Source organism: Phascolarctos cinereus, unplaced genomic scaffold, assembly GCF_003287225.1.
Source record: "Phascolarctos cinereus isolate Bilbo 61053 unplaced genomic scaffold, phaCin_HiC Scaffold_3;HRSCAF=262, whole genome shotgun sequence".
NCBI classification, from domain to species: Eukaryota; Metazoa; Chordata; class Mammalia; order Diprotodontia; family Phascolarctidae; genus Phascolarctos; species Phascolarctos cinereus.
In genome coordinates this window covers 180,184,270-180,200,819 of record NW_027555736.1, presented here as the reverse complement: position 1 = coordinate 180,200,819, position 16,550 = coordinate 180,184,270, and the positions used below count along the sequence as shown (strand labels likewise).

The window sequence follows — 16,550 nt, the reverse complement described above, 5'->3', positions numbered from 1 at the left end:
AACACCCTATTTTAAATAATACAAATACAACATAAAAGGCTTTTTTTACGTAGAAAAATCTTTAAAAATGACTAAATGTCAAAATTACATAACTACAACTACTACTATGTTGTTTAGAAACAGAACTCACTTTGAAGACAAACAAGACCTAGAACAATTTATTAACAATAATCTATAATGAAAGAGATAGAGAGCCATACAGTGAGAGAGAAAAAATCTAAAATGGTTAAATGATAAGAGACTAACAAAAATAACACACTTCAAGTGTGCTTATTACCTTTGGTTAAGATTTGTTACAACAAAGCAAGGATAAAATATGCAATCACTCCTTATTGTAATAGTAATAACAAAGTTAGATTTGGGGATAAAAACAGTTACTATGATCCACATAAAAGAGCAAAAATCACTAAAAAACAAAAATAACACGGTATATCTACGATTAAAAAACTGTTTCACACAGATGAAAAATAGTCACAACAAAACCTAACGACAAAGAACATATATCTACACTAAAATCAGAGCTTAAACCTCAGGAAAATATTCATTTTAGCAAACTAAAAAGAAAGCCAAACTTACTAATATACTGCTTTTGGAAAGATATCTAAGAAAAAATAAAAGATGAAACTAGACTAAAATTAAGAGGTTCATCTAAATTATATCATGCAACTAGAAGTCCAAAAACAGAACCAGGAGTAGCAGTCATGCCAAAATAAAATAGAATCCAAATTCTCAGAAATACAAAGGGACAAAAAGGCCACTACATAATGGTAAAGTGAATGACGTATAACAAATATCTAACAATTGTCAAGTTATATTGACCATATAATTAGACAGTTAAATTCGTAACAGGGAGGTTAACAGGGACACAGATAGAAATAGATCAAAATTATAATAGTAGAAGACTTCAACCCCCTTACTAGAATGTGACAAATTAAAGAGATTACCAATAAAAGATTATATAGATATAGATATAGATATACATATACATACATATAGATATACATATATAGATATAGATATATATACAGAGAGAGAGAGATAGATGAGAAATGAAAAGAATATTTATTACTTTCAAGTACACATAGGACAGATGTAAACTGATCACATACTAGGTCATAGTATAGAGACCCTTTTCAGACTACTAATGCAATAAAATTAAATAACAAAATGATCCAAGAAAATATATAGAAACTAAAACACCACCAAAAATAATGATTAGATTAATGAAGAAACCAGAAACATAAAAGGATCCTTTAAAAAAATATATAACAACAGGGGCAGCTAGATGGCACAGTGGATAGAGCACCAGCCCTGAGGTCAGGAGGACCTGAGTTCAAATCTGGCCTCATACCAAACACTTGAGACATACTAGCTGTGTGACCCTGGGCAAGTCACTTAACCCCAAATGCCTAAAAAGTAAAAAAAAAATATATAACAACAATAAAGAGATGGCCTCATACAGTCAGAAAGAATTAAAAGTGGAGTCCAAAGCCCATCTCTGTCACTTATTATTACTGCTGATATCACTTGCGGCAAGTGAGTTAACTTCTGGAGGTCCCAGTTTCCTTATCTGTAAAATGGGGAGGTTGGACTAACTGGTCTCTAAGGTCCTTTCATGTCTAAAACTAAGATCCTACGACCATATATCAAAACCAATGAAATGTAACTAGCCCTGTTCTTAGAGATAACTTTCTATCACTAAGAATGAAGAAAAAAAAAAACCGAAGCTGGCCACCAAAAGCACTAGACAGGAAGAAATCTCTGAGACTAGACCTGTTATTTCATAGGTATATGGAACCCCTAAGTGAGAAAACTCCTTCTACCAAAGCAAGTCTGTATCATCTTAGCAACTTATAGCTGTAGAGGGTTGTCTAGAATATTTGGTCTCAAATTCAAATAGAAACCCATCATGGTAGGCAGCATATTGACTTAGAAAATCACAAATTAACATCGTCTATGTTGTATTGTATTTATACTTATTTTGCCAAATATTTCCCAATTACATTTTAATCTGATTTGATACCTCTGGTCTAGAACATTGAGAGATTAAGTGACTTGCATACTATAAAATCAGTATGTGTCCAAGGAGGCAGGATTTGAATCCCAATTCTTCTTAGCTTTAAGGCCAGCTCTCTATTCAGTGTTCTACAGTGTCTCTCAAAGAACCTAGAAGAGAAACAAAGCAGTAATCCAAAGGAAAGTAAGATCATGAAAGAGGGGAAATAAATAGAATAGACAATTCAAGAACAACTGAATTGATTTTTTAAAAAATCCAACTTCTGTTTTATTTAAGGCCAATAAAGTTGACAAGCTATTAGCAAATTTAGTCAACCAACAGGGAAAAGAAAACACAAATTAGGAAAATCACAAATGAAAACTAGGGACTCAAAATAAGGACAAAAAAAATCAAGAAAACTATAGTGGAATAGTATATGCTAACAGAGTACAGAATTTAGAGGAAATAGATGATTGTCTACAAAAACAAACTGCCAAAACTGATACAACAGGAAATAATTTAAACAGATAAAATCTCAGAGGAAGACATAGGACAAGTCAACAAAAGTTACCATGCCCAAAACAAACAAACAAACAAAACAAAACTTTTGTCTAGGTGTATCCATGGAAGAACTCTTTCAAACTTTCCAAAAGCAAACAATTCCTCTTTTATATAAGTTATTCATTATAATAGAAAAAAGGAGCAATTTTATTCAATACATTTATGAGTATTGTATTGATTTTAAAGCCCAGAAAAGTAACAATAAAAAGAAAATTATATGACAATCTTATTAATGTGGATGCAAAAATACTAAATATTAACCAAGTGAATACAGCAATACATTAAGAAAATTATTCATCATGAACAACTAAGGCTGATTCAACATCAGGAAGACTATCAACATAATAAAGCTTGCAAACAAACAAAAACTATATCAACACATATGAAAAAACTTCAGATAAAATCCAACATTCATGCATGAGAATTCTAAAAAGAGAAAGTATGGACGGTTTCTATCCTCAAAACAATACAAAACAGCCTCAAGCCAAGAGTCAACATAATAGGCAGTAGAGCAATATCAGAAGCAATTTCACTAAAAGCAGGTACAAATCAAGGATGGCTACTTTGTACTGCTTTATTTTATAAGGCATTTGAAATTCTAGCAATCTCAAGAGGACCAGAAAAAAGAATTGAGGGAATAATATTGGAAAAGAGGTTATCATTTGCTGATAACACACCTAGAAAATCATTTTTCACAATTAAAACAATTATTATATGTGAATGATTACATCAAAATTAAAGAATTAGAAGGTAACAGGGACCATTATAGACTGCATGGAGAAGATTTGGTTGGAAATATGTAAGACATGGTTAGAAAAATGTGAGTCAGAGTATCCAAGGAGAAATGGATAACAAACAGACTCATTTTGGAGGAGGGGAACTAGGAAAAGGTCTATAATAAAAATAGAATATAGACTGAAATTGACAAATAATTACATAGAGAACGTGACAGATTTTAATTAGTGGTTCTCATAGGCATAAATACCATGTTGTTTCCTCCAAATATACTGTAGGCTACTTAAGAAATCAATACCATGAATCCTATTTCTTTTATTCTCAAAAAAAAACCACTTTAGGCTTGTGTTGTATCAGAAAATGGTGGTTAAGTAAAAGAGCATATGATCAAATGCAATAATACCATTGGGCAGACAACAATACTAATGAGTCAGCACGGGATAAACATAGGGTACACTGTTGAAATGGCATCTTAGTTTTATAACCAAAATAAAATCTTGGAAATATTTCATGTCTGGGCTTAAAAATACAATATAAAAGATAATTTTAGCAGGTAGAAAATGAAAATCACCTGCTGGGAAGTTTGTACCTGAAGAAAGAAAAGCTAAATACATTGGGCAGCAACACAAATACATAATTGTGGCTCAAAGGAGCATTTATATTCAAGTATAGCAAACTAGGGACCAATGGTGTACAAGGTAGACTAGAGGAGTACAGAATAGCATAGAATAAACTAGATTCGTTAGAGCTAGAAGGAACTAAATGGAAAACTAGTCCAACTTACTCATTTTACAGCTGAGACTGAGAAAAGATGACTAGAAACATCACCATTTATACTGCGATAGAAACTGTATTATTAAATACTCTGGAAAATAAAAGAAAAAAAATCCATGATTTCCCTGATGTGAGTTCCCTCTCCAACAGTAAGGAATACAAACACTCCACACCTTCTTAAACCCTTGCAATTCCAGTCCAGGTACTTCTATAAGTCACCTGTAGAAAATGCAATCCATCTTCTCTTTGTACGCCGTGTGCGTATATGTGTGTGTGTGTGTGTGTGTGTGTGTGTGTGTGTGTGTGTGTGTTTAGTTACTTTGACAGTAATAGCATGTAATTGAGATGTCCATCTAGTGTCTCTCAACCTCACTACTGAACTGGCCTATCTCCTTTTCCATCATAACCATCCTTGGAAAGATCCTTTACAATAAAGGTGTCAAACTCCCAGCCTTTCATGACCCAAAAAAGACTAAAGTGTCATTGGGAAATGTTTAACAAAATAAACAAAAGTACAATAAAATAAGGACAATATTAATTTATGGTTTTCCAGGTCAATATGCCAGCAGCAGGGATACATTTCTATTTGAATCTGACAGCACTGCTTTATACCCTTTCTTGAACTTAAATGATCCTTGGTTATATGCTACAACTTAGCCATGTCTTTTGGGCTACTTGTGATTTTTATTCTTCCAAGATATGTGCTCCAATATTTGCAGCCATATAGGATCACAAGAAATGTTTATATTTGTTTTACTGTATTTGTGGTTTTATAGGGAACTCTGGGTAAAGAAATGGCCCTCTACCAATGCATATGGTAAATGCTCCGCAATCTATAGTCAAGTTGCTTAGCAATATCTCTGAGGAAGAACAGTGCTCCAAATGGGCAAATACTCAAGGGATATAAACCAAATTCTCAAAAGAAATAACAACCAAATGAAAGATAGCTTCAAATCACTCATTACAAGAGAAATGTATATCAATACAATTTTGAAGTTTCCTCCACTTCCAGAAAATTGGCAAAAAATAACAAGAAATAGGAATAAACAAGGTTGGAGGGGTGGTGAGAAGACAGGCACACTAATACACCCTTGGTGGAGCTGCGAATTGGTGTAGACATGCTGAGAAGCAAATTGTAAATATGCTTTTTTTTCCTTAAAGAGATTTAAAAAATAACAACATACTTTGAGCCAAAGATTCCACTCCCCGCCTCAAAAGCCAAGGTCTCATGTACACAATTTTGCCATACTCACAGCCTTTCTGTTGAGGGTGCTACCTTTCTCCTAATTACCCAGGCTCACAACCTAAACGTCATCTTCTACTCCTCACTCTTTCACACACACACACACACACACACACACACACACACACACACACACACACACACACATTCAATCTGTTGCCAAGGCCCATCAATTTACTTTCATAATATCTCTCAAATTTGTCCCTTTCTCTCCTCTGACACTGTTACCACTTAGATGTGGGCCCTCATCACCTCACACCTAGAATATTGCAATGGGCTGTTGGTTGGTCTCCCTGCTTCAAGTTTGCTGTTCCTAGCTTCACAACATCTTTCATATCTGTCCCCCTTCTCAGCACTCATACAACCACCAATGTATTTCAGGCCTTCATCACCTCTTAGTTGCACTGCTATAATGACCTCCTAATTGGTTTCCCTCTCTCAAGTAAGTATCTAACGACTCTAAACTCTTCACACTGCTGCCAAAGTGATTTTCCTTAAACACAGTTCTAACCACATTGCTTCCCTACTCAATTAATTCTAGTTCCTCCATATTGCCTGGAAACACACACACACACACACATACACACACACACATAAAAACAAATTCTTCCTCTGTTTGGATGTTAAAGTCCTTCAAACCTGGCTCCAACCCACCTTTCCAACTTCACTGTATGTAAGTCTCCTTCCTGCATTCTTTGGCCTAGCCAAACTGTCCTTCTTACTGTTCACCTCATATAAAAAGAAAGAGAACTCAGATTGAATCTGGGATTCTAACCCAGGCCTTCTCATGTCTCTTCCTAGTTATGGGACTTAGTACAGCTCACTTTCCTTCTCCATTTTCTCCTCTTTAAAGTGAAAGGATAGACTCAGTAATCTCCAAGGTTGCTTCTAGCTCTGAATATGATCCCCTAAAAGGAAAACTGAATATTTGATTATTTTACATTACAGCTTTGAAATTCTCATAAATCCAAGAAACAAGAACAGTGGAAATAGTGATATTTGATATTGGATGTTTTGGCAAGGAGGTAGCTTATAAATATATAAGAATTCCAAAAATAAAATTAAATCCCATTAAAATTAAATATATGAATACATTTTGAGACATGAGCAAAAAAGGTGCTCTTTACATCCAAGGTAACAGGATACTAACTTAAAAATGAAAGTACAGTTACTACTTCACCAAAGGCATCCTCTGTACACGAACGACCATCTCACTCAATCACATTAGCTCCTATTTATGTAGAGTTTCACAGTCTACAAACAATTTCCTTCACAATGACTCAATGAGGCGAGTAATGACAGTAATATTGCCCCTATTGGTTAAAGGAGAAATGACTTGCCCAAGGTCATACAAATAATAAGAGAGCCTGAACTACATAAGTAATGCCTAGAAAGCTACAATACTTTCCAGCTAAATCAAGTGTACCTAGATTCTTTAGTAGCAGGGCTAGCCCAGTATTTAATATATAATCAAGCAACATATATATACATATATATATATGTATATATATGTATATATGTATATATATGTATATGTATGTGTATATATATGTATATATATGTATATATATACACACACATATATGTATACATATAATACATATAATATAATATATAATTATATATAATACATATGTATATATAAAATATACATAATAATACAATATATAATCAAGCAATAAAATCAAGCAATAAAGTAACATAATCAAGCAAGTACTATCTCACCATTTTCCCAGACAATATTGGGAAGCAGGGAAGACAGAAGGGGAGAAAGTGATCAAATTAGTCTTTCTAGTCTTTCATGAATTGTTACTTTCCCACAAAGATGTGAGGCAGCTGTCCCCAAAGCCAGGATGTCCTGGGTTCAAATTCCACCTGTGAAACATACCAGCTCTGTGACTCTGGGCAAGTCAATCAATCTCTCAAGGCTCTAGACCAGGGGGTGGTCATTTAGCCACATTGTGGGCAACACTCCCAAGTGCTGCCTTAACCAGGTTAAAATGTAATTGGGAAATATTTATCAAAATAAATAAAAATACAACATTAACATGTGGTTCTCCAAGTCGATATGTATAGCCACCTCCCCCTTCCTTCCCCACCCCCCCCACCAGCCAGGGATCCTTAAGTACAGTTTAGTGTCCTCTGATTTTTAGAAGGTATTTATACACTTGGGAGATACCTATATCAATAAAATTACAGGTCCAGTGCCTAGCCCTATCCCCACCCCACACAGAATAAGAGAAATGGGAAAGAAAAGAGGACAATAAAAACAAAAAAAAACCACCCAAGATACAATGTACCAATTCCCATCATGCACCAAGTAGTTCCCTAATAAATAAATAACTGAGCAGAGCCAGGAGAACATTGTACAGAGTAACAGCAACTTTGATAGACTTAGCTCTTTTCAGCAATACAATGACCTTAGACAATTCCAAAAGACTCATGATGGAAAATGCTCTCCACATCCAGATAAAGAACTATTGAGCCTGAATGCAGATTGAAGTATACTATTTTCACTTTTTTGTTTTTTTTCTTTCTCATGGTTTTTCCCTTTTATTCTGAATCCTGTTTCATAACATGACTAATGTAGAGCTGTTTTAATAAATAAATAACTGCTAAATAAAAGTGTGAAGGAAGTATAATTTTACAAAAAGAAGAGTAAAAATATTGTGAGAAAGAACTGTGAGTCAATGGGTGGGTTGGAGTAGAAATGTCTATGCAATCTAAAAAGTAACAACTTCTACAAACCTCCCAAAAAAAAAGGAAAGTTAACTTAATAAAGAGAGATGGAATTTCCTTATGAAGAAAAAAAAAGGATGTTACATAACAGTTGATAGTGGATCAAACTCCTAGAATAATATAACAATGTTTTCTTTGTTGTTGTTTTTTCACCCTAAAGTGACTTTTCTTAGAAAAATCCTGGTTTGTGAATCCCTATAACCCTACCCTTTTCTCCATTTTGCTGCTCATTAGCACCTACTCCAGACAATAGGCAGAGCTTAATAAAAGCAGATCAAACTTCTACTAGTCAATTTTTCTTCTTGTTAGAAGTTCTTAGAAAAGGGTTAGAGAAGATAAAGGTGAAAGCACTCTTCAAAATGAGGTTTGGGCATTACCTCAGGGTTTAGAATCATAGAATATTGCAGGTGAAAGTGGCTTGATAGAAGTATAGAGAAAAGCAACAGACTTGAACCGGAGAAGTGAGTTCTTACAACAGTTCTGCCATGACTGTGGCCTAGTCAGCCTTTCTGAGCCTGTTTCATCTGTTCAGTTCAACAAAATAGGCATATTAATATACAAACTACCAACCTCCATGATCCAATGATACATATTGAGCATCATAAAAAGCTTAATAACCAAACTTCTTACTTTAGCAATGAGGAAGCTGAAAGGCCAGAAGATTAAATTACTTGCCCAGGATCACCCAGCTAGATAAGTGATGGAGTCAAGAATAAAAATAACCTGTGTCCTAATTCCTGTATCACATGATTCAAACCATGCTTTAATTTTCATAACCTGAAGATAAATTACATGGTCAAACTTCTTTCATCACTAATGATACTAGTACAATAAACTCTAGGCATAGAAAATATTCTCCCTCTCATCATGACATAAAATGTGTTTATAGCATAATAATGCCTAAAGAATGGAATAGGGGGAATGGGTCTATTTTTCAAAATTCAATCCACAAACCATTTTTAAAGTATGTACTAAGTGTTAGGAATTGTACTTAATACTTGCAATGCTGATACAAAAATGAAACAGTCTCTGGCCCTCAAGGATCTTGCATTCTAATTAGGGGAATGAAAGGATACAAAATAGACTGATAGGATACAAAATAAATACACAGTGATTGGGGGTTAGGGGAGGACAGCAACAACTAGGGGGGAAAATCGGTAAAGGCTTCCTAAGGGAGCTACTGGTTATTAAGAGTCAGAGGAGAGGAGGTACAGAATTCCAGGCATGAGGGGCACAAAGGCCAGAGACAGAATGTCATGAATGGAGAGTAACAAGGGGTGTGTGTGTGTGTGTGTGTGTGAGAGAGAGAGAGAGAGAGAGAGAGAGAGAGAGAGAGAGAGAAAGAGACAGAGAGACACACACAGAAAGACAGAGAAACACAGGATGAAACCAAATTATGAAAGCCTTTCAATGCCAATGGAGTCTATGTTTTAGTACAGAGTCAGTGAGGAGCCTTTGAATCACCCTGACCAGTGGAACTTCATGGTCAGACTTAGGATTTAAGAACGTCAATTTGGCAGCTGTATGGGGAATGGATTAGACAGGTAATAGATTGCATGTAAAGAGACCAATTAGGAGACTATAACAGTGGTCCAAGTGAGACATGATAAGGCCCTGTAAGATGGTGATTGTGGGACAATGAGAAGGGGGTGGATAGTAGAGATGTTTCAAAGAAAGTGGATAAAATCTGGCAACTGGTTGGATAATGGTGGAGGAGTGAGAAAATAAAAAGTTGAGTATGACTTATCTAGAATGTAAACTTGAGTGACTAAAATATAGTAAGAAATAAGGTAGTTACAAGGGATGGGTTAAGCGTACCAGATAATGGAGTACAGATAAATTCTAATTATCTTAGCAGTTTAAGGAACAGCAGTAATCTTTATCTGGTATAACCAAAGTAATTTGGCTGTACTTGACTTGTTTGTCAGGAAGTCTGCCTTCTACTGTGGGTTCTATCACTAACCATGTAATCTTGAGTAAATTTGATCTTAATTTTCTCATTTGTAAAATCAGAGTGGAACTAGATTATTTTTAGGGCTTTGCAAATTCTGCTATCCTAATTTCAATAAGAGAAATAATGGCTGGGAAATTAAATTCAGGCAAAATTATTATTTGGTGGGGGAATGGGGTGGGAGTAGGGAGGAGAGAAAGAGGCCCAAACAAAAAGAGAAATACAAGATCCCTGATCTCCTACTAGGGAACACCTGTTGTGGACTCCTTCCTCACCAGATATATCCAATCTATATGATTTATGAGATAAGTCAGAGTTACCTGAGGCACATAGGTTACTTGCTCAGGGTCACACAACTAATGTCATAAATGGGACTGGAACCTAGGTCTTTTTGACTCTAAGATCAGCAAGCTACCTACTATGAGGAGCTATTGCTACATCTGCTTATCCATATCTACTTCATTAATAAACTAAGACATCCTCAGGGCACAAATTTATCTGAAGGAGTTAGAAGATTTTAACCACCAGACCACCTTGGCATATGACAGTCCCAGAAAGCCACCAGACTAAATTGAGCACAGATGGCAAGATATTCTGTGTGGCTGAGTACCAGTGCCTGGAATTCACTCTCTCCTTACCTCTCCCTCTTAAGAATCTTTTGGTTTCCTTCAAGTATCAGCTCCAGAACCAACTTTACCTGAAGCCTTTTCGATTTCCAGCTGCTAATGCCTTCACAAAGTTACTTTGTATCTAACTACATATTTACACGTGTGCCTCTTAGCTAGACTGTGAACCCCTGGAGGGTGCAGGGACTGTTTCACTTTTGTCACTGTATCCCCCAACACCCCCACAACGCCTCGAGTTTAATAAACGGCGTGTTGATTGTGTTACTCTCTAACATATTTCAGTGTCGGTTTCTTGTAAAATTTCTCTTCCTACTCATTCATTCATTCGCCAACGAGCGTGGTTTGTTGTTTTTTTTTTGAGAAGTTACTCTTGTGGCGCTGAAGATATAAAGGGCTTACACGTCGAGGATCTTTTCTAGAAGGTAAGGGGTATGGTGATACTGTCAATTATCCCTACCTATGCAATGAATGTCCTGGCACCGCTATGACCCCAGCACTGTATGTACCCGCTAGCGTTGTGGCACCTGGTGACTAAGGGGCGTAGCTACCCTGCAGAAAGAGCGGGAGACTTACCTGGGGAACATCTGCTTCAGCTTCCTCAGGCTCTGCCTGGTAGGTGGCACAGCCACGAGGCACTGAGCTATCTCCTCGTACTGGGCCTTGGTCAATATCATGTTTGGCCCGGGAAGGGGGCGGAGGGGAGCGGGAATCCGAGGGGAGCGGGAGTCCGAGGGGAGTGAAATGACAAGGGCCGGAGCAGCCAGAAAGGCAACGGGTCTGGGGATGGAGACAGCGGGCACCGTGCACCCTTGGTCCTCCTCCTCCGTCGGCACAGCACGCGGCACAGCTGGGGGCGGGGAGGAAGGGCACGCGGCGGCAGTCCCCGAGCTCACAGCGGTAGCTGCTGCGGCTGCAGTAGCGCGGGCTTTGCGCGGGACTGCCCTCACCTCGGCTCTCTGAGCAGCCGCAGAGCGCGGAAGTGAAGGCGAATAGGGGCCATGTCAGTTAAGGGAAAAGTAACCAGGAAGTAATGCTACAAGACGGCAGGCTGCCCGAAACTCCAGCGCTGCGAAGGCCACGCTGTTGCCATCTTGCATTCCAATGCTGGGCTGGGCGCTTCGGGAAGAGGTTCCCTCCATATCCCGCGCCCAGAACTTCCTTAAGGGGGAAAAGTGCACATGGAGTGCACTGGTTAGGGAACCAGATAGTCGGTGCTCAGACGAGTTCCTGGAAAACGGCTGTTAAAATGACTCACGTAAGAGTCCGAGTTCGCCTTTTTTCGGGGTGTGCGTAGAGAAGTTGGGGAGCAGGTCTGCGAGGAGTGAATGACCCCAGAGCCTGGTAGGGAGAGCAAAGGGACTCCTAGAGGAATCCCCCGCACCTGAGAACGGCCCCAGAGGTGCCCCAATTTTAAGTAGCATTGAGGACCCTATCAAAATCGAGCGGCAGAATGGAGAAACTGATTTTGCGTTTTGGAAAATGAATGTAGAGCTAGTAATTAGAAGTATAGACATTGACCACGGACCAGCAGCAACTTCTGGGCAATCGTTTTCAGACTTTAATTTACAAGCTGGCTTTTTCTCAGTCACAACTTAACAATGCAACTTTTCTCACTGTGGCACAGCGCGAGGAGGGCTGGATTTGCGGTTAAAAGACAGGGGTCGAGATCCCAGCTCTGCCATTTACGACCTGAGTGAACTGCCAAGTCACTTCACCTCTCAACCTCAGATCCCTAGTCTTTAGGATGAGGGAGTTGGACTAGAATGACCTCCAAGGTCCCTTCTACCGCTTTGATCTACTATTTCAAATCTTAGGGAAAATTAAATGGCCCTCTGGACACTGACACATACTTAACTTTATTGGGAAGGGGGTGGGGAGCATTAATTTCGGTGGGTCAGCTTGTTTTTTCAGAAGTTTTGTTTAATGGAAGAAAGTACTTGAACTTTGGTTGAATAATACTTAAAATAGAAAGCACAGATGTTACTCTGCCATATACCCTTGAAGTTAAGTATTGAGGGAATTTTATAGACTTTTCAGTTCATGTTTAAAAATTTCCTTCTCATTCCCTTTCCTTTCCTTTTTTTTTTTTGATTGTCGAAAAATCCAGCAAATAGAGACCGTCCTGTACTTTTCTGCCAAATGTTTCCATCAGGATGTTTTCCCCCCATATGCTTTGTATCCAGCTCTGGCTGTGTGACAGTCGTACATAACTATTTATTTATGGCAGCGGTGCCTGGAGTTGCCACCTGGCTGGTATGTTGCTGACCCTGCCACCACTTTTACATGAAAGCTATTTGATGTTAAGCAGAAGCTGTTTGTTCCCCTATTCCTTACCCCTTCACATCTCCTTGTACCCAATTCATAGCAGTAAGATTTTGATAGAAAACATCAGTTTAGGGAGGTTTGTAGTAATTATTTTTTAAATAGCTTTTACACAGCTCCATCCCCTACACTCAGCTCTACAACACTGAAGGAAAAAGCCACTTTTAATTTTTGCCAAGCACTCACTTTACTATTTGGTCCTAAATCCAGAAGATTATTTTGGCATTAACCCAGAACACAGAGCACAGAGTAAATGACTTAAATGAGTCTCATTTAAGAATCTGTGATTGAGCAATAAACACTCTTGAAAATGCAGGGCCCCTGGTCAGGAAAAAAAAATCTTAAGACAATTGGTTACAGAATATATAGAAACTGTTCAGCAACTTGTAATCTAAAACTGTTAGAATACCCAATAAAGTGTTGCTGATGGATAATTTATAAGAAACACCTTTGTCCTTAGAAAGGGAAAGCAAAGTTATTAATATAATTATACTATATAATATATTTTATATTTATAGGTAAAAAGTTTCTTTCAGTGACTCTAAGCATAGGTAGAAAGCAAGGAAACCCAAATCTCTATTCATTCTTTCAAAAGAAATAAAATTATAACTAAGCAACATGGGATAAGTAATGTTAGTTTACTGTAGAGAAGCCAGCAGGAGCATAATAACAACAATAACTAGAATCCTTATCTTTTTATACATAGTTCCTAACACAGTACCTGGCACACAGTAGACACCTAATAAAAGCTTGTTAAATGAGCAAATGAATAAATATAATGCTATGAGGTTCACTAAATGCTTCATTTACATTTTCATTTGATCCTTACAAGAACTGTGGGAGGTAAGCACCAGACATTACTATCATCATTTGGCAGATGAGAAAATGGAAACAAACAAGTTAAGTGATTTACCCAGAGTCACAAAATTAAAAGCAATATAGGGAGGTGGGGCAGGGATGAATGGGGAGGGAGGGATTTCAACACAGGGCCATTGGCTTATCCCTTTTACAAAAAAAAAAAAGTTTCCCCATTAGCCCAGATCTGCACACATTTTTCATCCATTCTTCAGAAAGAAATTCAGGTTGTTTTTTTTTCTAGGTTGTTATCTTCCCATTCTCCCTCTTACCTGACCCCTCACTCCCAACTTTCTAAGGAACAGGAAAAGATATGATGATGAAATCAATCAATCAATCAATCAATAAGCATTTACTAAATACTTATTATATTCCAGGTATTGTGCTAAGCTCTTGAGATACAAAGATAAAAATTAAAGGGTCTTTGCCCCTAAAGAGCTTACCTTTTTTTTTAAAAAATTCAATTTTATTTTATTTTCAGTTCCTTGAATTCTCTCCTCTCACATCCACCCCCAACCACTCATTGAGAAAGCAAGAAAAAACAAATTTGTTAAAAATATGTAGTTAAGGGGCAGCTAGATGGTGCAGTGGATAGAGCATGGGCCCTGAAGTCAGGAGGACCTGAGTTCAAATCCGACCTCAGACCAAACACTTGACAGTTACTAGCTGTGTGACCCTGGGCAACTGACTTAACCCCAATTGCCTAAAAACAAAACAAAACAAAAAAATAAAAATATGTAGTTAAGCAAAACAAATTCTCACATTAACTAAGTCCAAATCAATCTAGCTAGCAAGCTAGCTATCCATCAAACTATAGTCTGAGTTAATTATCTCTCTCTGGAGGTGGATAGCATGATTCTTCATGAATCCCCTAAATCTGTGCATGCCATCATGTAGATCAGAGTTTCCAAGTCTTTCAAAGTTCTTTAAAAGAGTCTATGTTCTAATGGGGGAGATAATATGAAATACAGAAGAATACAAGGTATTTGGGGGGAGGGGCGCTTTTGGAGGTGGGGGATCAGGAAAGGCTTCATGTAGGAGATGTCCCTTGAGCTGAGTCTTGAAGCAAAGTAGTTGCTTGCTTTCTGCTTCAAGAGGCTAAAGTGAGAAGGAATGCATTTCTGCCTGGAGGCAGTCAGTGAAAAGACACAGAGGTGGGAGATGTTGTATGTTCCGAACAACAGATAGATCAGTGTGGCCAGATCAAAGAGAGAGCTGGAAGGGGAGTTGTGAATAAGACCAGAAAGGTAAGGGGGGGAGGTCGTGAAGATACGGGAATGTCAGAGTTCATATATGTTCCTGAAAGTAGTAGCCGAGTCACTTGAATTTATTGGGGTGGGGGAGGGAGGTTAATATAATCAAGACCTACCCTTTAGGAAAATCACAGGTAGCTATGTGGAGAATGGATTAAAGCAGGAAAAGCTTTGAGGTGGGGAAACCAGTTAGAAGGCTATTGCAATAGTCCAGGCAGAGGTGATGAGGACTGGATTTAGGGAGGTGACTTTGTAAGCGGAGATAATGGGATGTATGGAAAAGAAGTTGTGGAGATATAAACAAGATTTGGCAACTGATTGGATGTGTGGAATATGATTGTGAGTGAGGAGTTGAAGATGAGACAAAGGTTATGAACCTGGGTGACTACAAGGATGATGATGCCCAAGACAGTAAGATGGAAATTCAGACGAGAGGTGGATTTGGGAGGGGGAGGGAGAGATAATGAATTCTGTTCTGGACATAGTGAGTTTGAGATGCCTATGGGACATCCTGTTGGAGATATGGGAGATCCTATTAAGATAGGCAATCTATGAGGCAAGAATGGAGCTCAGGAGAAAGATTAGGGCTGTATATATAATTCTGGGAGTCATCTGCTTAGGGATTATAACTGAACCCATGGGAACTCATAAGATCATCAAGGGAGAGAATCTAGAAAGAGAAAAGGGCCCAGAATAGAGCCTTTGGGAATGCCTACAGTTAATGAATATGAGATGGTTGATGAATCAGCAAAGGTGACAGAAGAGAGGGAATGGACAGGTAGGAAGAGAACTAGTACAGACCAGTCACAAAAACTCAGAGAAGAGAATATGTGGGAGGAGAGTATGACCAACAATGTCAAAAGCTGCAGAGAAGTCACAGAGGATGAAAAGTGAGAATAAGCCATTAGATTTGGCTCTCCAGAGATCAAGAGTAACTGGAGAGAGAAGTTGCGTTGGAGTGATGAGGTCAGAAACCATATTTCAGGAACTCAAGAAAAGCATGTAGAGGCATTGCATGTAGACAGCCTTTTCAAAGCCCAAAGCAAAACCCATTTTTCATTAAGCAGTTCAGTTGAGCCATTTATTCCCTGATGAATCTGAATTATTTTATTTTAGTAACCTTTTACTTCTTACCCTTGGCCCCTCATAGTCACTTATCTATTCCTACTATTTCTGTGCCTGTCTTCTTCATCATCATTATTATTATTACATGGGAAGTAGTGTATTACACACTCTAGAGTCTGAGGTCCTGGGTGTGAATCCTGGCTTTGCTATTTACTATCTGTTCAACTTTTAGCAAGTCACTTAATCTCTGTGCTATCAATGAAAGGGAGCAGAGGTATGAGACTATAGTTAGTACTGTTAGTAAATTCTAGTGAGATTTTTTTTTAAGGATAAAGGAGACTTTAGAGGGAAAACAAAAGTGTGCGTGACATAGTATGTCTTTGACTTTATTAGAGCCACAAAGGTAGCAAACTATTTTAGGAGGTGTAGG

At 37.9% G+C, this 16,550-nt stretch overlaps 1 protein-coding gene across 6 annotated transcripts in view; it reads right to left on the bottom strand.

Moving 5' to 3' along the window:
- The window catches only part of CDIN1 (CDAN1 interacting nuclease 1), a 337,401-nt gene extending 325,802 nt beyond the window's left edge, over positions 1 to 11,599 (bottom strand). For 2 of the 6 annotated variants that reach the window (XM_020993328.2, XM_078151316.1), the window contains exon 1: positions 11,199 to 11,599. In XM_020993328.2, the coding sequence (XP_020848987.1) occupies positions 11,199 to 11,299 (101 nt within the window). In that variant the 5' untranslated portion in view covers positions 11,300 to 11,599. The remainder of the gene's footprint in view (positions 1 to 11,198) is intronic. The other 4 variants (XM_020993007.2, XM_020993253.2, XM_078151318.1 and 1 more) reach the window with 3 other exon arrangements.
- Between the last annotated feature and the right edge of the window lie 4,951 nt (positions 11,600 to 16,550).